At 41.9% G+C, this 24,931-nt stretch overlaps 2 protein-coding genes across 3 annotated transcripts; both read right to left on the bottom strand.

Moving 5' to 3' along the window:
* Positions 1 to 1,875: 1,875 nt before the first annotated feature.
* Positions 1,876 to 3,351, bottom strand: LOC143847904 (uncharacterized). The gene is made up of 3 exons (XM_077356690.1): positions 3,233 to 3,351; positions 2,466 to 3,143; positions 1,876 to 2,359 (listed from the first exon to the last, which is right to left on the bottom strand). The coding sequence occupies exons 1-3, from the start codon at positions 3,349 to 3,351 to the stop codon at positions 1,876 to 1,878; spliced, it is 1,281 nt and encodes a 426-aa protein (XP_077212805.1).
* A 3,788-nt stretch (positions 3,352 to 7,139) lies between these two features.
* On the bottom strand, positions 7,140 to 24,669 carry LOC143848676 (putative protein phosphatase 2C 12). 2 transcript variants are annotated; one of them, XM_077357669.1, is made up of 10 exons: positions 24,399 to 24,669; positions 23,103 to 23,416; positions 20,941 to 21,112; positions 17,270 to 17,423; positions 17,121 to 17,184; positions 10,938 to 11,045; positions 8,670 to 8,795; positions 8,338 to 8,579; positions 7,866 to 8,087; positions 7,140 to 7,765 (listed from the first exon to the last, which is right to left on the bottom strand). In XM_077357669.1, the coding sequence occupies exons 2-9, from the start codon at positions 23,289 to 23,291 to the stop codon at positions 7,871 to 7,873; spliced, it is 1,272 nt and encodes a 423-aa protein (XP_077213784.1). In that variant the 5' UTR covers positions 23,292 to 23,416; positions 24,399 to 24,669; the 3' UTR covers positions 7,140 to 7,765; positions 7,866 to 7,870. The 2 variants fall into 2 exon arrangements, with proteins under 2 accessions (XP_077213784.1, XP_077213783.1); XM_077357668.1 differs by having other exon boundaries at positions 7,885 to 8,087; positions 24,399 to 24,667.
* Positions 24,670 to 24,931: the final 262 nt, after the last annotated feature.

The following is a 24,931-nucleotide window of genomic DNA, read 5'->3' as shown; positions in this document are numbered from 1 at the left end:
CAAGAACCACCAGGAGGCTAATAGACACATCTTCCACAGAATTCTGCCTTTCCTTTTCCACGGAGCCCAGTCCCAACTCCGAATAAAGTCAGCCATAGAATTGGAAGGGACCCAACTGATTCCAAACCGAGTAAAGAGAAGACCCCAAAGATATGTAGCAACCTTGCAATGTATAAAGAGGTGGTCGATGGATTCTCCGGCGGAGAGACATAGAGGGCAGTGATCCACCAGCCACATTCCTCTCTTCCGCAAGAAATCCATCGTCTGAATTCGGCCTCAGCTTACCGACCACCCAAAGAAAGCAACTCTCGGAGGGCACGCATGGCGCCAAACCGCGGAGGACGCATGTTCCACTAGAGGGGGGATCAGATGGTGGTAAAAAGATTTGAGGGAGAAAATCCCCGACGGATTCCAAATCCAAATTCGACGATCTACACCCGAAGACTTGATGAAGCAAGAGTCCAATAAGGAGATGAGGGCGCTGTAAGCGCTTAACTCCCGAACAAAGAAGGCTCTTCGGAACTTAGGAGCCCACGCCACTTGCCCTTGGACCCGAGCAAAACACTCCGATACCCAAGCCTCTTTCTGAGATGCAACAATAAATAAGTCAGGAAACAAAACTCGGAGAGAATCAGACGAACACCAAGGGTCCTGCCAAAACCGAATTCGATCCCCCCTATAAACTCTGAAGCGAACTCCAGGGGCAAATAAAGACTTCAACTGCAAGATGTCCCGCCATACCGTGATCCCTTTGCTTTTAAAATTATCAACGGATTCCCAATTCCCATGAGATGAACCATACTTACTGACAAGGACCCGAACCCACAAAGAGGAGTGTTCTTCGCCATATCTCCACAACCACTTGCCCATAAGTGCCTGATTAAAGAGTTGGACCCTCCTGATACCCAAACCTCCATTTTTAATGGGCGAGCAGACTAGACGCCATTTAAGCAGGGAGACCCCCTTGGAAGACCCTGTACCACCCCACAAAAATCGTCTCTGAATTTGCTCTATGCGCTTAGCAACAGAAGCGGGACAGTGAAAAAGGGATAGAAAATAAATCGGCATATTAGAGAGAACGGCCTTTAGAAGCACCAATCTACCTCCTTTGAAAACCAACCGGCACTTCCAGGTGGCCAACCGACGCTCAATCCTTTGTATAATAGGAGCCCATAGGTTGTGTCTCGGACGGCCCACTCCGAGAGGAAGACCCAAATAGGTAGCGGGAAATACATCTAGACCGCACCCCATTATTCCGGCGAAGGAGGATGCATCACTCTCAGAGACATTAATCGCATACAACCGAGATTTGCCAAAATTGGATCGTTGACCCGAGACCATCTCATAACAACGAAGCATGGCTTTAAGGTTGAGAAGCTGGGAGATGACCAGAGAACAGAACAGAAGGGTGTCACCCGCAAACTGAAGCAGCGAGACTTCCACTTTACTATCTCCAATAAGGAACCCTTTATAGAGCCCCATGGCACTACCTTTTTTCAGTAAACTGCACAGGGATTCGGCCACGATCAGGAAAAGAAAAGGAGAGAGAGGGTCGCCCTGCCGCAAGCCTCTAGAGGATTTGAAAAAGCCTTTTGCTGAGCCGTTGATGAGAACAGAAAACCATGCGGATGATAAGCAATTCCGGATCCACCCTCTCCACTGTTCCCCAAAACCCATTCGACCCATAAGATAATCTAAAGCGGCCCAATCCACTCGGTCATATGCTTTCTACATATCAAGCTTGCATAAGATGCCGCCTTCCCCTATCCTCCGGTAATAGTCAATGGCTTCATTTGCTGTTAAGGAACAATCAAGAATTTGACGATGGCCTAGAAAAGCACTCTGATTTACTGATATAATAGATGGAAGAACCACTTAGATACGGTCCGCCAGCACCTTCGCAAGCACTTTGTAGAGGCTGCCCACCAAGCTAATCGGGCAAAAATCTGATACTTTTGATGCTCCATCAACTTTTGGAATAAGGACTAGAAAAGTTGCCCCCGTCCCTTTGTCGAGGAGAGCACCCTCAAAAAATTCTAGAAAAAAACGAACAAGATCCGATTTGACAGTTTCCCAACACGTCTGAAAGAATGCCAAGCAGAAACCGTCAGGACCAGGGGCTTTATCCTGTGCCAGAGAGAACAGAGCGATTCGGATTTCCTCCTCAGAGAAGGGGATTTCCAATCCGGCAAAGGCTTCCAGGCTCAAACTTGAAAAACAAATGTCTTGGGGAATTGGACGAACAATCCCGTCAGCGGAGTATAATGATCGGTAGAATGCAATAGTTTCCTCAATAATCCTCTCCCGGTCAGATACAACCACCCCCTCCACTTCTAAAGATTCAATTCGGTTCCTTCGTCTGCGAGCACTGGCTATGGCATGGAAAAAAGGCTGTATTTTTATCTCCCTCCAACAACCACTTGACTCGGGATTTTTGCCGCCAAGAGATTTCTTCAATCATTAACAGCTCTTTATGTTCTTGGATGAATCTTCCTTGTTGCTCTAAATCCTCCGCCGATGCCGATCCACTATCAGCCAATAAATGTATCTCCATCAATCGGTCCTCAAGAATCCGCTTCCTGCCGAGGGCAATCTCTTTCTGCTCCTTAGCCCATGCTTTTAATTTCCCTTTGATGAACCTTAATTTTTTGCCAATAACGACATCACTGGGTCCCGTGAAGACACATTCCGACCACCATCGGACTAACTGAGCCTCCAATAGGGGATTTTCCAGCCAAGCTAATTCAAATCGGAAGGGTGGGGTGCCCCAGGACTCCATTTTAGGGGACAAAAGTATAGGGCAATGGTCGGAGACAGAATGGGGTAATGCCTGCTGGTAAACTTCAGAGATAGCGGCCAACCAGTCGCCCGATAAAAGAAACCTGTCAAGCCGACTCCGGTTCGAACCTCTTGCCCACGTGAATGATGAACCTCCCAAAGGTAAATCGGCTAGCTCATTGATTGCGATAAAATCAGCAAAAGTTCTCATACCCACAGTAATGCGCTGACCCCCAAGTCGATCTCTTGAATCTAGAACTTCATTGAAATCCCCCCCAATCAAGGAGCGGAACATAGGCCTCGCATCTGATTTAATTCTTCCCAAAAAGAACACTTCTCTGAAGGGGACAAAGGACCATAGACTCCTGAGAATAACCAGACTGAATTATCATTACATTTTCGGAAGGCTACAGAGAGAGAGAAGACTCCTCGCCAAACATCCGAACTGGCCCACAAGACTGTATCCCATGCCACCAAAATACCCCCTGAAGCTCCTTTGGATGCTACGAAAGCAAAATTCCAATCAGAGTTGAATCCCATGCTTCTCATATCTATGGTACTGATTTGCTCCATCTTAGTTTCCTGAAGACAAACCACCTCGGGTCGCCGATGTTTAACCAATGCTTTTATTTGAATTCGTTTCTCCCGATAGCCCAAGCCATTGATATTCCAGGATAGAATCTTCATCAACAACTATATTGCGATAAGCTCCTCCCCTCCCCAACTCCAATTTTTCTTCCGATTTTCTTTCGCTTGAGACCACTGCTATGCGATCCAGAATCATAATTGATATCCGAGTGAAGCCGTATCAATTCTCTCTCCGTACGTTTCAGGTTTGCATCGGATATAGGAGCTGAAGACGACACTCCAGCGACCTCCCTCAATTCTGCCGCCTTTATGCTAGACCGGTAGTCTTCAGCCGGACCCGGAAAGACTATTCCCAAATGGGAGCTGAGATTCACGGTATGATCCACCATCAATTCAATCACCTGTTGGATAGTAACTGTACCAGAGTCAGCCCGGGAAGAATAGAGTGCTGGGGCACAAAGAAGGGACTGGAGGTCTGCCTTGCTACACCATCGTAAAGAATTAGGATGGGAGTATTTTCCGAGTGAAACCTTGTCGAGCGAACGAAAGGGCCACCCCCTAGGGTTACCATAGAATAAGTACCTCCTACCTCCCAAGCAATTATAATCAAAGAGCACCACCCTTTGCCCCACCCGGCATTGAAGGGAAAAACAGTCCTCTCGAGAGAAAAAAAAACACCTGCTGGTGAGATTTATGGAATTAGGCCCCCTCAATTGGCTGACCCCAATCTCCTCCGCTGTCTCATAATAAGATCGATTGATGCCCGTGGTATTGAATTTGGAAAGAAGACTCAGTTGGCTAGAGCTCAAAGCTTCCGAAGAAGAGGAGGCGGTTGGGATGGAATTGGGAGAAAGGAGCTTCAGGATAACAGCAAACTCAGAGAAAGATGAAGGGTGGTACGCGGATCCTAAGGCTGTGTCTACCCAACGAAGATATTCATACCCATAACATATGGGATGAGGCCCTAGAGCCCTCACCCCCTCCTTGGAACCATGGCCCACCAGCGAATAATCCCAAATGACCTCTGCACCAACCCCTCGTTCATCAAATTCCGTGAGCCCCGAAGCGTGCACGTGGCTGACACCCTCTCGAGGATAGGCCCTGTGATACGGAGAAGATAATGCGGAAATAATATCTGCATAGCTGTTGACCTGAGAGTACGGAGTATCGGATGAGGAAAATCCCTGGATAGGCCGATCGACACTGTGCCACCTGAGTGATTGTGTGGGACCCGCTGTTTGAAATTGAAGATTTGAGCCAGAGGAAAGGCTGGTATCCGGCAACTCTTGCTGTATCCGAGGAGCGGAGTGTGTAGGGATCGCTGATTCCACCAACCCGTGGTTGGCGACATTGATTTCCGACACTGAGAGGAACTGGGGAACGTCAATGGAGGCATTGAATGCATGCTGAACATCATTGATGGACGTTGGGTCTTCATTGATGGCACCCATGTTGGTAGTAATGAGAAAATTATCTTCTCCATCTACCCCAACCTCTCCCTTATCCTTATTTAAAGGAGGACCTACCACCTCTCCCTCAACCAGCAGCCCATCTGGAGCAAGAGCGGAGAGATTGGCAAAGTTCTGTTCACCTTCGTCAATTTCCCGGGAGGCTAGAATCCAGCGAAGGGTGCCATCGATAGAGCTCTGGATAGAGATTTCATTTCCGGGCCGACCTGCAGATATGATCTTCATCCTACCCACTTCATACCCGAAACCAGCGTAACACGATACATCCACCTCCACCACCTGGCCTAATTTTTTACCTATTCGCCTAAAATTGTCTGCACACCAAGCTTCAGGCGGAACGCCTTCGATTTTCCACCAGGAAGGCTGCCCCCCCTTAGGATATTTTTTATCCTATTGTTGCAGGTCTTCCAAAGGAGAATGGGATGAAGAGCACCAGTCTCTGATCAAATACGATCGATTAGCACCCGCAGTGATGGCAATGTGGATTTCAAGAGAAGCAATTTTATACACCACTGCTTCAGTCCCTTGACTGCAATTCTGAACAAGCCAGGTCTCCAACGCATCCAAATCACCATCCCAATCCTCCTTCATCTTCCCCCATAATCCCAAGTCTGCATTACTGATAGATTTAAGGGGTACTACTTCAATGTTGAAAGTTACCCCTTCCGAAGTTGCAGGAAGCAACGGCTCCGTTCTAACAGTCTCTGCGGGATGCTCCTGTGATTGAGGATGAATCGGACGGCGCACCACCTGAGCCGCTCTCTTTGATTGGCGTCCTGGAAAATTGAAATCCAAACTGGACCAGGCTTTGTGACACTTCCAGCAGCTAGCCCTTCTGCTAAAATTCCTGAAGGCACACCGGTGGCATCTCCAGTCTCCCAAGGCTCTACTTTGTCTTCGGTGGAAGGCATTCTCCAGGCGTCTGTCCTTCTTGGTTCGGACGGGAATCCAAGCCGCCTCTTCAGCTCGGAGAATCCGGGTGCTCGGCTCATCTGTCGGCACCGACCGAAACGGCTGCCCACCTTTCGTCGTGACGCCCAAAATACTTGGTTCAGGATGAGGCCGCCGGACGCCAAGCGGGGTTAGATTCGCCCCACTGGCCCAGTTAGATCTCACTCCCACCCCTGACCCCGCCGGAGTTCATAAAGTTCACCAAAGTCGCCACCACCCAGTAAAATGTGTCGCCCACCAAATCTTGTGAAACCCCCGGATTCTGAGTCGGATACCCAAGAGGAAACCGAGATGGATGAAGACACCGATGCAGAGGGAACTGAAGAAGAAGAAGAGGGAGATGATACGGATGAGGAATCCGATGATGCCGTCGTTTACAACGCCGAGACCTCCTCGTCGGAAACCTCGATTTCTGGATCGGAGAGGGATGAGTTTGAGGCGGTAATGGACAGATACAGGTGGGGAGATGGATCGACGGTGGCTACTTCAACACCGTTGCCGTCAAACACGGAATCGCTCCGGATCGCGTATCAACCGCCCGAAGATCGCCCCAGTAGAGAACCACCCCCGACGAGTCCCGAATTTTTCCTTGAAGGAACCTCAGATTCCTCCTCGGAGGAATCGTAACGCGGCCATAGGAGGCAGGAAGTGAAGGAAGGACCGTGGGTTGACAGCCGCCGGGGAAGCCGGAGAGCCGAGAAGGGGGTTTAGGTTGGGGTTTTTTTACAATTCAAAAAACCCAAACACTGTAGCTTTTTGTTTTCATGTTTTTTTTCTATGAATATGGGGTTTCTTACATTCTATTGTACTATCTTTCTTATCTTAATACACTGATAGGGGCCTGGGCAAACCCAAGCTTATCTACAAGAAGAAAAAGGGTATCATATACATAATAAAGCCTTGACCAACTGAGCTAGAATATCTAGGCCCATGGAGACTAGCCAAACTTCATCATGGAAATGCTTGATATTTACTTGGTTAATATATCCATTTTTCATGCACATACGTAGAAGTGCCAATGAGATAGCTGATACATGAGCAAGAGTGGGGCTATTTTCTGCATTTATGACTGTTAAGGGAAAAAAGAAAAGAAAATTAAACACAAGTCCTAGCAACTCAGAGAAGTCAAATGGAGATAATAGATGCTTTCCTAATCCTCATAAAATGCATATAAAATCAGGTAGTTTAATAAATCAAACCAAGAAGTAGCAGATACATTTAGAGACATAAATTTTCAGGTTTTATTTTATTTTTATTTTTTCTCAATTGGAAGTGGAATACAATCTTCTCCTCTTCGCATTAATAGCATCTATAGATATGCAAACTGAAATAATTTCTTTCTCTACTCGGTGAGACACAATGAATGAAATATACTGATGAATTGGACTAAAATCATTTAGCAAGTTTGGTTTTGCTGCAACCAAGATTGAACATACATTTCTTTAGTTGGACCAAAGAATTAGTGGAGATTTTCACCGAATTCAATATCCTAATATTACAAGAAATGAAGGCCATTTTCAATCGTACCTCCATTGCGATGATTTGTATAAATGGCTGGGAACCCAGAGAGAAGAGAAAGCCAGGTTATCTCAGACTCTTCTTCGGAAGCTACTGCACTAATGACCCATCGATGCCTTGCAAGTCAAGTCCTCGTGAGAGAGAGCTCAATACATTACTCTTCCAAAGAGAACAATTTTTCAGCAATGAAGCTCGAACTATGATGTTTTTTGCTCAAATTAGAGAGATCTGCAAATGGATACACTTCTGTCCACCACATGCAGTCCTGGAATATATGTCAGAATGGATCTGATTGCTCACATCAGTCATGGGTGAATGAAAAAAATAATTAATAGTGGACGACCTTTAATTTCCCATACAGGTCAGCTCAGAAACCATTGTTAGCTCCAAGATGCATACAAAATCACAATGCCCTGCTGATGGGAATAGCTATTCACTTCCAGTACTCAATCTAGATGCATCTGAATTTACAAAGAGAAGGATATCAAAGTGGGATCAACGGTTAGCACAAATGGCAGTTAAATAATCAGCAGGGATCAGGGATCAATGGTTAGCACATACTGTAGTTAAATAATGATACCTCCTAATGGCCTTTTCCCTTCCATTGCTTCTTTCTTTGCTTGGCAGCTTAAACAGAGGAAAGGACCATCCCATGGACGTAATCTTCCCGGAAGTGATGAACCAGCATGTACTGAAATGCCTTCTCCAGGTTTCATCTCTACCTGACAAACCGCACACATGAACAATTTGAACATGTTGCAAAGAGGATACACTGTATCTAACCTGCAATTCACACATTAATATTTTCAGCTCCCGATGATGGCTACAAAAAAGTGTTCATTATATATATATATATATATATATATATATATATATATATATATATATATATATATATATATCAGTTCTTATTCATAGTGCCAGTTCCATGATTCATAGGCACACACTAGCAAAATGGAACACACTAACTCTGAAAGACACATGCTGGAAAGAAGCAGATGTGTGACACTCAGTTCTGCAACAAAGTACAAACCTTTCTGCAAGTACAGCAGATCCTTCCTCAAACATTTCCTCCACCATATCTGGTTCAGAACATTCTCTATCTGAATGAGATGATGACTCAGAAGACTTTCTGCGGAACATGGATTTGAAGACCCCTTTTCCCTGCTTCTTTGGTGGTGGTGGTAGCAAGGGAGGGGTTGTTTTCTCTGATGGTAATAGGTCAATTACGATACAAGTAGTGTCATCTCGGAGTCCTTTTATCTGTACAGCCTCCTGCAAATAGAATATAATGGATGAGACTCATTAAAACAAATACCAGTCATAAGATAACCTCATATAGGAATTCCATGTAGATAATAGTACTTTGACAATTTGAGAGGCAGCTGCATCTGCTGGCAACCCATGACAACAACTCACAGCCACTTCAGAAGTCAAAGCGTCCCATACACCATCACTCGAGATGATAAGTCGGCCGCCAGCATTAGATAGCTATATAACAAGAACAACAATATCTGCTTAGAGTTTCCACTCAAAAAAAAAAAAAAAAAAAACTGCCTATAGTTAAAGTGAAAAAGTGAGAATCGGTCCAGAAGATGACAAATGCGCACCAAAATAGGCCACTGCCATATGATCTACATCCAATAGCTCATGTTAGGAAACTAGAATAAAAAATTGAAAACCTAACTTGCAAGTTCACTTTCTTAAGATTCATCAAACCCAAAGAAAAATATAAAAACTAGAGCACATCCAAACACAGAACAGAAACTTACATCTGAGGGATTTGATTCCATATAAAAAAAAAAGATGCAGAAATAGTTTATTTGAGGACCCTAGTGAACCAAAATTGTTTCGCACCCAACATCCTCACCACAGGTATGTGTCTGAGAAGGGTATTCAGTCACTGATTTCAGGTTTAAAAAACGTTAAAGACTGAGTGTTTTGATTGTTCATTTTTAACAGGTCTTGGTCAACTAGATAAGATCTCCTTGTGGCATGGAACCAAGCCCTACTATATGAATTGGTGGTGGGTTAACTGACCACAGCTCCAGTCGCCAGACATATGTGCCTTTTGTATCATGGAGATGTTGGGTCCAAAATATTTTGGACCCACTGAATACCCGTAGTACAAATCATCTAGAAAACCTTTTGGTGGAACGTTGGGTCCAAAATTAAATCCCCGTGGTAAGAAATAATCTATAAACACCCTATTTGGAAAAAAAACGAACTTGATCATGAACCTCCTATTGGAATGCATAAAGGGGCCCCCTTGATTCGTACACATGTCTAATAATTCGATAATTGAGTTTGCCAACATCCATAGCAGGAAGGGTGGGATACACATGTCTAATAATTCGATAATTGAGTTTGCCAACATCCATAGCAGGAAGGGTGTGATAGAGGGTTACAGTGCTAGTCTCAGCTTACAGGTTTGCCTGTAATTGTGATGTAAACAGAAGAAACAAGTAACTCAACTCTGCAGAATAGTCCAAAACTGTTATTTCTCCTTCCTATTTTCGGAAAATCTTTTGAAAAGGTTAGTTCCTAGAGTCTTCAAGGACCAAACCCCAACTAATGATGAGGTTCTTCACCTCCCAAATCAAGCTCACCATTGCCTTCTCATTGTTTTCAAAAGTAATATGGATCTTTTCATTTCATAACACCTAAGGCCATGTCTGGCAAGCCAGGATTTTTTTTTTAATGATAAATCAGTATCTCCAAGTGGTGTGAGAGGGTAGGGCAGAAATTAGTTGAGGGTGAGAAGTGGGTAAAAAATCAGGATAGACTTATTTGAGAAGGAAGGAATGAGTTGAGGGTGAGAAGTGGCTAAAATATCAGGAAAAAGTCGATCACAGCTGGAGTGGAATTTTTTGTTTCCCGATTTTTTTCAGGCTTTTCTTGCCCTCTCCTCATTGAGTCCCTCTCATATTCCGGAAAACAAATCCCTCTCCCAATTCCCTCACCATTAGAAGCTGCTAATTTATCATGAAAATAAATTCATGGCAGCCAAAAGAGCCCACAGATGAAAATATACCAGGTTTTGATAATTCTTCTTTTGTCAATTCAAAAGTGATTAGATAAATTATAAGGGGTGGAGAATGATCATAGACTGTGTGCAGGAATGATCATAGACTGTGTGCAGGATGATCATAGACCAGGCTTGGTTTTAAATTTTAAGAAATGGAAACATTAAGCAGTGACAATTAATGGTCCAAGAATGATTATTTAAGTTAGAAAGGAAGTCCAACATGCTTCGTAATCAAGCATGAGTGAAGCAGAGCATATTGCCTACAGTCTGTAAATCTTTTTCTATTTTTCCTTTTTTTTTTTTTGGAGCAATGAGGTCAAGAATCTTCTTAGAACAAAGTAAACAAATTACGAAAGCACGGAGATAGCTCTGTACTCAACAATTGTCTCTATGTGTGAAATGGAAACAAGAAAATAAGTCCTAATATTGCAATGGACAATTGTATGAAATCATTAATGCTTAAGTGGATGACAATATAAACAGGACGAAATGGCATCATCAAAATTAACTGGTCTATGATGAACAGCATGTAGAAGGAAAGATACTAGATGTTATACATAAATTGGTTTCACATGGGAATGTAACAAAGATAACTATTAGCAAACCTTCACTTGCTTTACATATGGGATAGGAACAATGAATTCGCCAACGTCCATATCTCCAATAGATCTGGAAAGACATAAGCCACCTGGCCAACATCTTAGAGGACCAATCTGAGAAATCAAAATTAGCATTCAATTATATACCAACCTTTGATCCTAACGTATCAAATCAAGCACAATTACTTTTACACTAGTCTAGAATAGAAAACTTCCATGGAAAATACAAGTAAATATCTTTAAAATAATTAATTAAACATCAATGCTCTTAAAACAATTAAGCACATGCTTGAGACCATAAAATTAATACCACTATCATTAAGGTTGAAATAGTAAAAAATTAAGAAATAGTTATTAGATAACTAAGCACCCTTATTAGATAAGTTGAAAATCATGCTCAAATTGGCTTGAACACCTTGTTATTCATCTCCTACAAGGGTCATTGTAAACATATTAACCAAGAGATTTTTCAAACTTAAGGTATGGTGTTATGATTTCTTTCTTTAAACAATTTATGTTTCACATAGTCACATCTAATTCTAGTTGTTTATCTCCTGAAAAAATGGATGGGAAAATGTGCATTGTTTTGTGATTGCAATGCTTCTCCATTGGAAGTTGAATCGCAATGCCTAACTTAATCAAGAGAATCATTGACCAAGTTAGATTGAATATTTCGTGTTGCAAGAGAGAATGAGAGAAGAGAATGGTGAGTTGGAGAGATCTCCCTCTTACTTATGTGTTATACTAAAGGAATAAAGGTACAAAGACAACTATGCCCTTAGGCATTCTATATATTCTAACACTCCCCTTCAAGCTGGAATGTATATATCATACATCCCAGCTGGTTACAAATATCACTCAATTTGGCCTTGCTTAATGACTTTGTGAATATATCAGCTAGTTGATCTACAATGAGTAAACACAATACATATTTCTCTCTTCTGGATTCTCTGACGAATAAAATGACAGTCCACCTCAACGTGTTTCGTGCGCTCATGGAAGATTGGATTGGTAGCAATATGTATTGCAGCCTTGTTATCACAATACAACTGCGAGGGCGAAGAAGGAACAATACTAATCTCAGGCAAAAGTGAACACAACCAAATAAGTTTTGTACTTGTATGCGCCATTGCTCTATATTCGGCTTCAGCACTGGACTCGGATATGACATCTTGTTTCTTGCTTCTCCATGACACCAGGTTACCTCTTACAAAGGTACAATACCAGTAGTTGATCTCCTATCTACTGGAGATCCAGCCCAATCCGCATAAAAAAGCCTTCAATTCTCATATGACCATGCCTTTTAAACAACAGACCCCTTCCTGGAGCACCTTTCAGGTACTTGAAAATTTGGATTACTGCAGCCCAGTGAGAAGTATGTGGAGAGCTCATGTACTGACAAACTAATCCTACAACGTATGATATGTCTAGGCGAGTAACTGTAAGATATATGAGTTTACCAACCAGCCTCCTATATTTGCCGGGTCTTCCAACAAGTCCCCCTCTTCTGGAACAAGCTTCACATTAGGATCCATGGGTACAGATGGAGGCTTCACTCCAAGATTTCCTGTCTCATCTAATAAATCCAAAACGTACTTCCTTTATGGTAGAGAGAGGCCTCGAGAAGAATATGCTACCTCTATCCCAAGAAAGTACCTACGAGGACCCAAATCCTTAGTAAAAAATTCTTTTTGTAAGAAGGTCTTCAATTTCTGTATGCTCCCTAAATTACTGCCCGTGATGATAATGTCATCAACAATATGCAACCAGCTAAAGATTGATGATTGAAAACCGAATGATCTTCGGCGCATTATTTCATGCCAAAACACATGAAAGCCTCGCTGAACCTCCCAAACCATGCGCACGGAGATTCCATTAGACCATAGAGAGATTTCCACAGGCGACGCAAAGATGAGGACATCTCCCCCTGAGCAACATACCCCGAAGGTTGATCCATATACACCCCCTCAGTGAGGTCACCATGAAGAAAGGCATTCTTCACATCTAACTGATGAAGGGCACAACCATGGTTAACTGCCAAAGAAAGGAGTACACAAACTAAAGGTATCTTCACAACAGGAGAGAATGTCTCAGTGTAATCTACACCAAAGATCTGGGTATACCCTTTAGCAATGAGGTGTGCTTTCAAGCGCTCAACAGTACCATCTGGCAAATATTTAATGGAGAACATCCATCTAGAGTCAACCGGTTGAGCACCTCAAGGTAGAGGAACCAAATCTCAGGTCTCATTTGTGTGAAGGGCACCCATCTCTAGATCCACGGTAGCATACCATCCAGGGTGAGCAAGAGCCTCAGCCATAGGTTGTGGTAAAGAGATAGAAGACAATGAAGAAACAAAACTTTTAAAGGTAGGGGTTAGATTATCATAGGAAACAAAGTTAGAGATAGGATGCACAGTAGAATGAGAACAAGTGCGCGAAGCAATAGGAGAATCAGAAAGCACAACAAAGGAAGGTAGAGAGGACACCTGAGAGGTAAGAGGCCGGGATCTCGGGCTGAGAAGAAGACAGCTCGAGAAGAGGTGGTGTGGGATCATTGTTGTGCCGATGTCTTTAATATTGCTTCGTAGTAGCTAGATGAACAGGTGGTGACGAAGATGGAATAGGAGTGTCCGAGGTCAGTGGAGCCACAGGCACAGATGGTGGCGTAGGGGGTACCACAATGTATCAGGAAGAACCAAAAGAGAAACGGAAGCCACCAGTTCAAGAACAGAGGTATGAGGCTCAGACGCCTGAGGGGAGAATGGCTCGGACTCAAAAAAAAAGGTAACATTGGCAGACACAAACCAACAACGGAGACGAGGACTGTCGCAACGATATCCCTTCTGGGTACGAGAGTAACCCAGGAAGACACGGCGCTCTGAGTGAGGGTCAAGCTTATCTACAAAGCAAACACAGCCAAATATGCGATGGGTGAGAGGAAAAGGATCATTTTGAGGATATAACACCATAAAGGGCGAGTCACCACGAAGAACAGAGGAGGGGAGAAGATTAGCCAGGAAGCAGGCCATAAGAATGCCATCACTTCAATAGGGTTTAGGGACCCACATTTGAAAAAGTAGAGTGCGGGTCACCTCAAATAAGTAACGGAGTTTTCTCTCAGCAACACCATTTTGTTGAGAGGTGTAGGCACAGTGGAAAGATAATCTTGAAAACCATGCGATCCAAAAAAATACTCTCAAGCATCATCAATGCATAGACATTTAAGATTGCAATTATATTTATTCTTAATTTCAGCAAGAAAATTACAAAAAGTAGAGAAGACCTTAGAACGGTCTTTAAGTAAAAACAAACATGTCATAAGCGAATAATCATCAATAAAAACAATAAAGTACTTAAAACCAAAAGAAGACGCGACCCTAGAGGGCCTCCATACATCTGAATGAACTAACTGGAAAGGACTAGAGACTCTACTAACAACTCGGGATGGAAAAGACACACGACGGCGTTTCCCGAATTCACATGACTCGCACTGAAAAGAAGAAATAGAGCCATGAACAATATGTGTCTGCTGAAGTGAAGGGTGTCAAAGACGACAGTGCCACTGATAAGCGTCCACAGAACTATGTGGCAGCGGTAGGCAGTCGATAGTCGAGACGATAGAGCCCATCCACCTCACGACCCGATCCAATCGTCCTCCCAGTTGAGAGATTCTGAAAAAGACAGTAAGAAGGATAAAATGAGACAGAGCAATTGAGGCTTTTAGTAAGCTGACTAACATAAAGCAAATTAAAGGGAGACTTTGGGATGCATAAAACTGAAGAAGTGACCCATCAGCAAGGATAAGGGACTGAGAATCAAAGTGAAAAGATCTAAAATAGGTAAGCTATGAAAAGTTACCGGTCATGTGGTTTGAGGCTCCCGAATCAATAATCCAATACCTGGAGCTAGAGAGGAGGGTAGTGGTGAACTACCTGGCTGGGCAAAGCCCGCAGTAGGAGGTCGGGCACTCAAGCGAAGGCGCTAAAACTCCTCATAGTCAGTGTGGGATAAAGTGAATGAATCATTAGCCGGCACAATAGCAGTAGTGGAGGACTGGGGAGCCTCAGAATAACCAGTAGCAGTGAGGTGCGTCGAGCGAGTCTGACGAAGCTCGGGATGAAGAGTGTAACAGGTGTCAATATGGTGGCCCTCTCTCTGACAATGAGTACATTATGAGCGTCCACGCCCACCACAAAAAAGGCCACCTCCACGGCCGCGTCCTCTGCCACGGCTAAAGGAACCATCACCACGAACAAAGCGACTACCACCATCATAGGCTGTTAAAACAGAGCTATCGGTGGGAACAACCGGTGAAGAATCGCCGAGACACTGCTGGGCACGAGAATATACCTCCGTGAGGGAGGGAATAGATCCAGAGTCAATGATCTGCTGACGAAGATGGATGAACTCAGGGCCCAAGACAATGGACAACTCAGAGCTGGTCCCACTGGCGGTGAAGAACTGTGATCTCAGAGGTGAGTGGCATAAAGACATCAAGCTGCTGGCAGAGGGAAACGAACTGGCCATAATGGGCAGCAAGGGACATATCACCACAGCGGGAAGCACATCCACTCAGGAATACATGGCACAGATGCGAGTGAGGTTGTCAACCCCACAATACATTAGTGCAATACGATCCCAGAATTGCTTCGATGTGGGAAGAAGCATCATCGTGGCAGCAATAGACGGAGTTATACTCTGCCAAAGAAGCATGTGAATCAGTGCGTCCTCCTACTTCCAAAGAGCTAAGTTGGATTAGTAGAAGAGGGAGGATCGTGGCGAATAAGGCTAACCTTGCACCTAGCAAGAAGATACGTCTCAGCACCAACTTTTCACGACAAGTATTTGGTCCCATCCAATTTAGCAGTGGTCATCTGTGGGAATGAACCCTCCAAAGGAGAAGAGAAACTGTAAGATGAAATAGCCGGGGGTGGCTTGGTGGCACGAACCCCATTGGTCGGGCCAGTTGAAGGATCATTAATGACAGGTGGATCCAAAAAGACAAAGAAGATAAGAAAATGTAATACCCACAATAATCGGCAAAGAACAAGTGATGACGGGAAGGATGGAAACAACTAGATGAGACGAAGCATCATATCATGGCTCCGAAAAGGGGAAAAGAACAAATAGAGATGGACATGGGAGAGAAAATCGAAGCCGCGAACAAAGGTAAGAGATGGGCAGAAAGGATTTAGGACATTAGAAGATAGGGTTAGGGTTTGTTCCCCACCCCCCCACCCCCTTTTTGTTTTTTTAGGGTTTCAAATGGCTGGAAAAGGAGGAGAAAAGGGAGAAGAAGAAGTGGAAAGGATGATGGGGTGGGAGAAGGTGCACGAGAGAGGGAGGGAGTCCCAGGAGAGAGATAGGGGGTGAAGGGGGGTGCCACGGGCAGGGAGATGGGGTGGCGGGAGGGTGAGGAGGTGGGCCGGGGGTGCCGCAAGGAAGGCAGAGGGAGGGGGCTGGGGGCCGCGTGGGCTGGGTTGAAGGGCGTAGGTTAGGGTTAGAACTTAGGGACAAGAGAAAGATGGAAATGGAGACGGAGAGAGGTGGTCAATGGTAGTCCTTAGGGGATCAAAACCCTAGGGCTCTGATTCCATGTTGCAAGAAAGAATGAGAGAAGAGAATGGAGAGTTGGAGAGCCTCACTTATGTATTTATACTATAGGAATAAAGGTACAAAGACAAATATGCCCTTAGTCATTCTATATATTCTAACATTTCGCTAGCTATAATTGTATATTTTTCCTACACACTAGATATGGCAACTACTAATTGTATTATCCTATGCCACCTTCAAGTATGCATATGGATATCTATGGAATCATTAGCTCCCTCATATTCATCCATTTACTGAATTTTGGATTTTAAATTTTTTCCGTTCTTGAAGTAGAGTTGCCCATTGTGACCAGGCGGTCATGGGTTCAACTGTTCGAGTAACGGAAACAGCCTCTCTGCAAAGGCCAAGTCCATTTTTCAAGGTTGGTGATTATCCTAAGCCACCTTCAAGTTTGCATATGGATATCTATGGAACCATTAGCTCCCCCATATTCATTTTAAATGGACATGGAATCTTCAAGCACTCCACCACCCACAAGAAACATTTTTAACAACATTTTCAATTCAACTACTTTAAAACCAATAAATAAAATAAACGAACAGTAAAATTAGAAAAAAGTCAAAAGACATACCTTTGCACCACCAACTACATTTAGTCTACCAACCTCACCCCCACTTGCTGTTACTCGTTCCACCCTGTGGGATTATATAGATTAAACCCCTGAAAGAACCCAATGTTCCAAGAGTGAATCACCCAAAGTATTAAAAAAAAAGAACTTACTCCTCCTCATTGCTTTCCAGCCTATGATCTGCTGACAATGAATAAATTGCACCTTCAGCAGATTCAAGTATGCAAAGTGAATCGCCAACTGATGCAACAGTAATAATCCATCCGTCTATTATCACGAAGGTAACAGTTGTTCCTGAAGTATGCGCTGAAAAAAAGTAATCAAGAAATCAACGCAGTGAAAGAACATTCTCACAAGTCACAAATGTAACAAAAGGACAAAGAAGTCCTCTATTAAGAGTTTCAAATGCAATGACAATGAATAAAAAAATAAGGTAAGAACGAGTTTTGTTTTCAAACAATTAACTGAATGTTATTAGTAAAGAAGGAAACTGGAATACACTTCAGCTAGTCATACTAGCAAACAAACATAAAAAAATATACGATTAAGATTAAAGAAAAAAAACAAGAAACCAATTACAGCTCAGGACTTTTAATCCCAAATCTCTAATAGCGTGAAAGAGCAACCTCATCCAAAACCCGCTGGTTAAAAGAAAATATTGAATGGCCCATATAGTGCATGACTGGATCATTGTGATAAATGAAAATGTAATATAAACTAACAAAACAAGGGAATGATAGAGATCATTCTGAAAGTATGACAGTTTTATATGGAAGTAAACTAGTCCTCTTCTTCTCCCTTTTCTGATACTAAGGTCTAAGAATGCAAGAGTTGTTTTATTCCTAATTGCAGGAAAATCTGTAATTCAAGGATCGTGCATTATACGTTTGCTCCAGTTTTCTTGCAAGATCAAAGAGACTCCGGCCTTCATCATCTTTGAAGAAGCGGCAAAAGTCCAATTCCACTCGAGTTTATTGTTGACCCATTTGCAATTCCCTCTGCCCATCAATTTTTCTTCAAAGTTATCCCGTGTTAACTTTCACATATAACTTTGAAGTGCACAAAACATTTGGGGGTTGATTGAGACCATACATGACGTTCCTTAGGCAAACCAATATATCTCTCCTTTCAGATATAGCAACCAAGGATTGTGCAATGCAAGATTACCATAAAGAGTGAGCAAAATCTGTAACATAAGGACCGTGCATTATAAGTTTGCTCCAGTTTTCTTGCAAGATCTAAGAGACTTCGTCCTTCCATCTTTGAAGAAGCGGTGAAAGTCCAATTCCACATGACTTTATTGTTGACCCATTTGCAGATCTAAGAGACTTCGGCCTTCATCATCTTTGAAGAAGCGGCGAAAGTCCCATTCCACTCGACTTTATTGTTGACCCATTTGCGACTCCCGCTACCCATCATTTTTTCTTCAAAGTATCATGTGTTAACTTTCACATATAACTTTGATGTGCACAAAACATTTGGGGGCTGATTGAGACCATGAATGACGTTCCTTAGGCAAACCAGTACATCTTTCCTACCAGATATAGCAACCAAGGATTGTACAATGCAAGATTACCATAAAGAGTCAGCAAAATCTGTAACATAAGGACCAAGCATTATAATTTTGCTCCAGTTTTCTTGCAAGATCTAAGAGACTTCGGCCTTCATCATCTTTGAAGAAGCGGCGAAAGTCCAATTCCACTCGAGTTTTTTGTTGACCCATTTGTGACTCCCGCTGCCCATGAATTTTTCTTCGAAGCTATCCCGTGTTAACTTTCACATATAACTTTGATGTGCACAAAACACTTGGGGGTTGATTGAGACCATGCATGGCGTTCCTTTGGCAAACCAGTACATCTCTCCTACCAGATATAGCAACCAAGGATTGTGCAATGCAGGATTACCATAAAGAGTCAGCAAAATCTGTAACATAAGGATCGTGCATTATAAGTTTGCTCCAGTTTTCTTTCAAGATCTAAGAGACTTCGGCCTTCATCATCTTTGAAGAAGCGGCGAAAGTCCAATTCCACTCGACTTTATTGTTGACCCATTTGCGACTCCCGCTGCACATCAATTTTTCTTCGAAGCTATCCCGTGTTAACTTTCACATATAACTTTGATGTGCACAAAACACTTGGGGGTTGATTGAGACCATGCATGGCGTTCCTTTGGCAAACCAGTACATCTCTCCTACCAGATATAGCAACCAAGGATTGTGCAATGCAAGATTACCATAAAGAGTCAGCAAAATCTGTAACATAAGGATCGTGCATTATAAGTTTGCTCCAGTTTTCTTTCAAGATCTAAGAGACTTCGGCCTTCATCATCTTTGAAGAAGCGACGAAAGTCCAATTCCACTCGACTTTATTGTTGACACATTTGCGACTCCCGCTGCCCATCAATTTTTCTTCGAAGCTATCCCGTGTTAAGTTTCACATATAACTTTGATGTGCACAAAACACTTGGGGGTTGATTGAGACCATGCATGATGTTCCTCAGGCAACCAATACATCTCTCCTACCAGATATAGCAGCCATAAAGAGTTTAGGATTACCATAAAGAGTTTAAGCTCCTGAAGGTACAGGTTTGCTCTGAGGTGGTTTATGTCTTTGAAAGTTCTTTGGAAGCCTATAATGAACAAAAGAGCCATCTACACTTTTCTCTTCAATCAATCTATATATGGAAAGGTAGTGCGCTCTAGAAGAATTAAATCTTTGGATAGAGAAAGACAAAAGGGCATCGCATTTGAGAATAATCTGCAAATGTTCAGCAGGTTTGTTGGAGAATTAAGATGCTAGTAATCAGTTGGGCAACAACAGATAAGGATTCTTTGGTTACTCCTTCCAGGACTGTGTTAAGCAGGGGAATAAGATTTTTACAATGTAATAATCCTACGAAGAAGATTGTTACTGCTTAGAAAGGACTGCCTCAACCAACCATAAAGATGAATTTCAACAGATGTCCCTTGGCAATCACAGCCGATGGGAGTGGTGGTGGTGGGTGGTTGGGCTCGACGGTGATCTATTCTTTTTCTCATACACAAATCGGACTCTAGACGCCGAAATCAGGGTATTGCAAGTTGGGCTGTGAATCTTTTTTAAGGAAGTTCAGCTCTCCTCTATCATCGAAGGCAATTTCTCAATTGAGATATCATGGGTGGAAGGACAAAGTGTGGCTTCTTTTATTGATTGTACGCCTTTGAATGTTACTTGTTCTTCTATCCCCAGATCAGCAAATGAACTTGCTGATTTGCTGGCTAAGTCTGTGGTCGATAAAGACCAACTTTATGAGGGCAATCTCTGCCCCCTTTTTATTTCTTTCTTTTTAATGCATTATTAGTTATCCTTTAAAAAAGCGCCTAAAGGAATTAAAGTATTTGGAGCAATATGAGAGTATTCTTTGTGTGGCCGTTCAGGGACGGAGCCAGGAATTTGCTCCACAGTGGGTGTGGGGGGGATTATACAATAATACACTAGTAAGATAATACATAATTACTATGCCAGTACAACTGTATAGATAGACGTCATTGGAAAAAATGGAAAATGGATAGTTATTGAACCACAACCAAGAGAGTTTCCCATAATAATAATAGAATTTGAATTCACTAACACTAGGCTTGAAAAAAGAGCTTATAAAAAAGTCCAATGCTAGACTCAGTCGCATCATAATTCCTGTTTTTTCTTTTTGGTTTTCTCATACTCTAGGACATGCAAAATTCCTCGTTGAATGTTGTTCAAAAGACAAAGACAGGTAGAATCGGTGAACATCAACACAACATATGTACATGAATTCGTTGAAAACAGGCATTAATGGTCCTTTGTACCTCTCTCTTGAAAATCTTTATCTGTTTTAACAAATCCTGCTACCAATGCCCTTGGCAATGCTGCTAGCCACTCGTCCCTGCTAAGATCTGAAGGAATAGCCCCCAAAACATTGTTCAAGAGATTCTCCTTAGTGTACAGAGCAGCCGCAGTGCCATTGTGTCCATCAAATAGCTGCAGAAAACATGATGAAGTGACACAAGCAACCCAATAAAAATTACTGAAACAATGTGTATGACATCCTTTAAGCACACAGTTTTAAGATATAGAGAACGACTGCCACAACTTCGGGGTAAAATTTTGATAATGTACACATTGGCATCATTTATATGAGCACATGAGCTAGATATAGTACAAATATTGAAAACAGAGAACTACCCTTACATTTATTCACTTTTCTTGTCTTTAGTACCATTTTGAAAAAGAAAATATCAGAAAGCATATTGATTTATGAAAAGGTTTGCAAGAAACAAAACAATGCAGCTTCAGGTTTCGTTTAATGCTATATTTTGCATCAGTGCCCTTCAAGGGTTCAAAGACCCACAAGCGACTGCAAATTTATCACAACATGAACCTATAGGATGAGTGACCTTTTTAACGGAGCAATAATGGATGCATCATCTCCAATAACAACTCAAGATATTGATAGGGTCACACAAGCTATTAATACAACTCAACTCAACTAAGCCTTTGTCCCAAACTAGTTGGGTTCGGCTATTAATAAATGAAAAAATCCAGCATTTATAACTGCTTGTTGAACCTTAGAAGTCGGATCCTTCCACTTACAAGTGTTATCTATCTGCTCCCAATCCTGAACCTACCAAAATCTAACTTCTGCTTATGTTCTATTCCCGTTAACATGCCCATTCCCACCTTCACACCTGGCTTCAAATGCTGAACTACTTGAACCCTTGCTCAGAAGTCTGATTGAGATTTGAGATCATAGAAAACTTTATTGAGACAATAACCAACCAATTCCATTTGGGAGGGGAAAACAGAAACTCCGTGTATACCACTTTTATAGAATAATTATAAAAGCTGATTAAGAATCCAAGCTATACTTCAGAGGATATACAAACCCTAACACAAAACTTGCATCTCTAGAGTCCTTTACCAAATATCCCAAAATCGCCAAATGTTTTTCTACTATTTGATGAAGAAATAATAAAGTAAATAAAAAAAAAAACCCTGAAACAATAATGAAAAGAACAATTGAAGAAGTAAAACAAGGAGGAAACTCTGTCTTGATCTAGTCCTTATCAGGCAGTGGGCACTTCAACAACTCCGTCCGAGATATCAGTTTCCAAATCTTTCGGATCCTTCCCATCAATCATGCACCGGACAGAGATGCACGTCGTGAGGATCTCCTTCATCGTCCCAGCCAGATCGTTCCCCATCGACCTCGGCTGCATAGCACTAGCAATCTCGATTACGTCATCGAGCGAGATGTTGCCAGAGTTCTTGATGTTCTTTGTCTTCTTCCAGTCATATTCCGGCTCCATGTGAGTCTTGATCAAGAGAGCCACAGAGGAGGGGACAACAGCAGCGACCTTTCCCTGCCGATTCTGGATGGTGAGCTTCACAGTGACGCGGAAACCCTTCTAGTCGTTCACCATCTCCTTGGCAATATCTTCTCTGATATTCTTTGGGGAGAGACTGCGTGGTCCGACCTTGATAGTTGTCTCCAAGAATAGAATTAAAAAAAAAAAAAAATCTGAAACTTTTGATGACTTAAAGAAAAAAGACAAGGTAACAAATTGGTAATGCATATATCTCTATCCAACCCAAGGTGGCCAAGTTTCTCTCGTCCAAATTTGTTGCCTAAGTTACAAAACATACTGGTGGTATCACTTTCAACTCCTAAGTAATGATCACAGGAAATGAGATATAAATTGTGTGACTCACTTGCATATGAAGCTGCATTGTTAACCCTTAAAACAAGTAGATAACAACCACTAACCTAAAACTGATCATAGCATAAATGCATGATCATACACAAGTATACAAAAAACAGCACATGTATAATGCCTCTTTCATTAGAACCAAAGGCCACAAAAATTCTGAAAATAAAAGTTAAACTCAAATGAAACATCAAGACACCCCTCTAACCAAAAGTAAAATGGCAGACAAAAAAATCCCATGAAACGAATGAGCATCATCATACCCCAAAAGCTGAAAACGTAGTGACCCCATCCCCAGGTACACATTGGCATTCTGTCAAGGTAAAGTCCTCGCCTTTTTTGCTCTGGTTAGCCTGACCGTATAGGATGTCTGGGTTCTCAATCTTCTCATTCGACAGCTCGCGCTTGAGCAGCACCGCCAGTGGGACCATATGGTTATTCTTTGTGGACATTGTTTTACCAAATCCAAACAAAATCCTTACTCAGGAAGCTCCTCCACCTAGACCTCCGAGTCTAATGCAATCCGAGATGAAAGCATGTTAACAATTCATACACCCCAAAACTAATCAAGAGATGCCTGCAGCAACCACACAACAAAAAATTTACACGCGAACACAATCTATCTCATCCATAATTCATCTCATCATCTTAAACATCGACCAGAAAAAAAAAAAGCAAAAATTATTAGTTTTTCCTGTAATCTTCTACTTATTACATTTAGCCACAATCTATCTCATCCATAATTCATCTCAACGTCTTAAACATTGACCAGAAAAAAGCAAAAATTATCAGTTTTTTCTGTAATCTTCTACTTATTACAATTAGACACAACCTATCTCTCTCATCCATAATTCATCTCATTGTCATAAACATCAACCAGACAAAAAGAAAAAGAAAAATTATCATTTTTCCTTGTAATCTTCTACTTATTACATTTAGACACAACCTATATCATCCATAATTCCTCTCATTGTCTATAAACATCAACCAGTAAAAAAGTAATAATTATCATTTTTCCTTGTAATCTACTACTTATTAGATTTAGACACAACTCATCCATAATTCATCTCATCGTCTTAAACATAGACCAGAAAATAGCAAAAAATATCACTTTTTTCTTGTAATCTTCTAAGCATTACATTTAGATGATAATACACGACAACATAGAATGAAAAAAAAATAATAATTAAAAAAATAAATGTATCATATTACAATAAAGAAACTGAGGTCTTTGCAGAAATCTCAATAAAATGCACAGAATAAATTCAAACCGAACGAATTAAAGCATTATTTAAGAAACAAAAACAAATAAAAAAAATCCAAATTCTAACAAAAAAATGCAAAAAGATCCAACAATTGAACGCGAAACCGTTACAAACTGTCTAAAAAAAATGAATTCTAAAGAAGAAATTCTCAAAATGCCGATAAAAAAAACTAAAAAATACGCACAAATCCAAATTCGCGAGCAACAAAAAAAAATCTCAAAATCAAGAAGCGCAGAGCAGAGGTCAATTTTGTAAAACGAAAAAGAAACAGAATCGGAAATTAAAATTTCTTACAGAGAATGAGATCAGAATCTCTGTGGTCATTTTCTTCTTCGTGCCCTAACCGCGAGAAAGTAGAGAGAGAAAGAGGAAAGACAAATTGCGAAGCAGAAATTCCATTAGAGAGAGAGAGAGAGAGAGACTCCTATTTTCATGAGCCGAAATCGGACCGGACTGTAACGTGTGCCTCGGGGCCCGCTAATTATCCATGTGTGATCTAACATACACCGGATGTGGAGAAAATTACGGAAAACATTTTCTCTGTTTTTTTCTGTTTTTTTGGTCTCCTGACCTTCTTCGTAGAAAATTACAAATTTGCAAATGAAGCGTGTTTGTCGTTAATTTGTAGCTGTCATATCATATGATAGAGCACCTTATGGATGATCCATACCGTTCATCTGTTAGGGCCCACTATAGATAAAACGTGCCCCAGAAAATCTATTACATTGGACTACCATGGTCCTTTGATTTGTGAAGATTTTTCTATTGGGCTTGGAATATTTTTTTAAAATTTTGTAATCATTTTAACAGTGATTGGTCTCTCTGTT

The sequence above is a fragment of the Tasmannia lanceolata genome, unplaced genomic scaffold (genome assembly GCF_043159265.1).
Source record: "Tasmannia lanceolata isolate RefF3 unplaced genomic scaffold, GAP_Taslan_0.1 ptg000016l, whole genome shotgun sequence".
In the NCBI taxonomy this organism is placed as follows: Eukaryota; Viridiplantae; Streptophyta; class Magnoliopsida; order Canellales; family Winteraceae; genus Tasmannia; species Tasmannia lanceolata.
The sequence above is the reverse complement of the archived record's forward strand: the minus strand, read 5'-3'. Positions and strand labels throughout refer to the sequence as shown.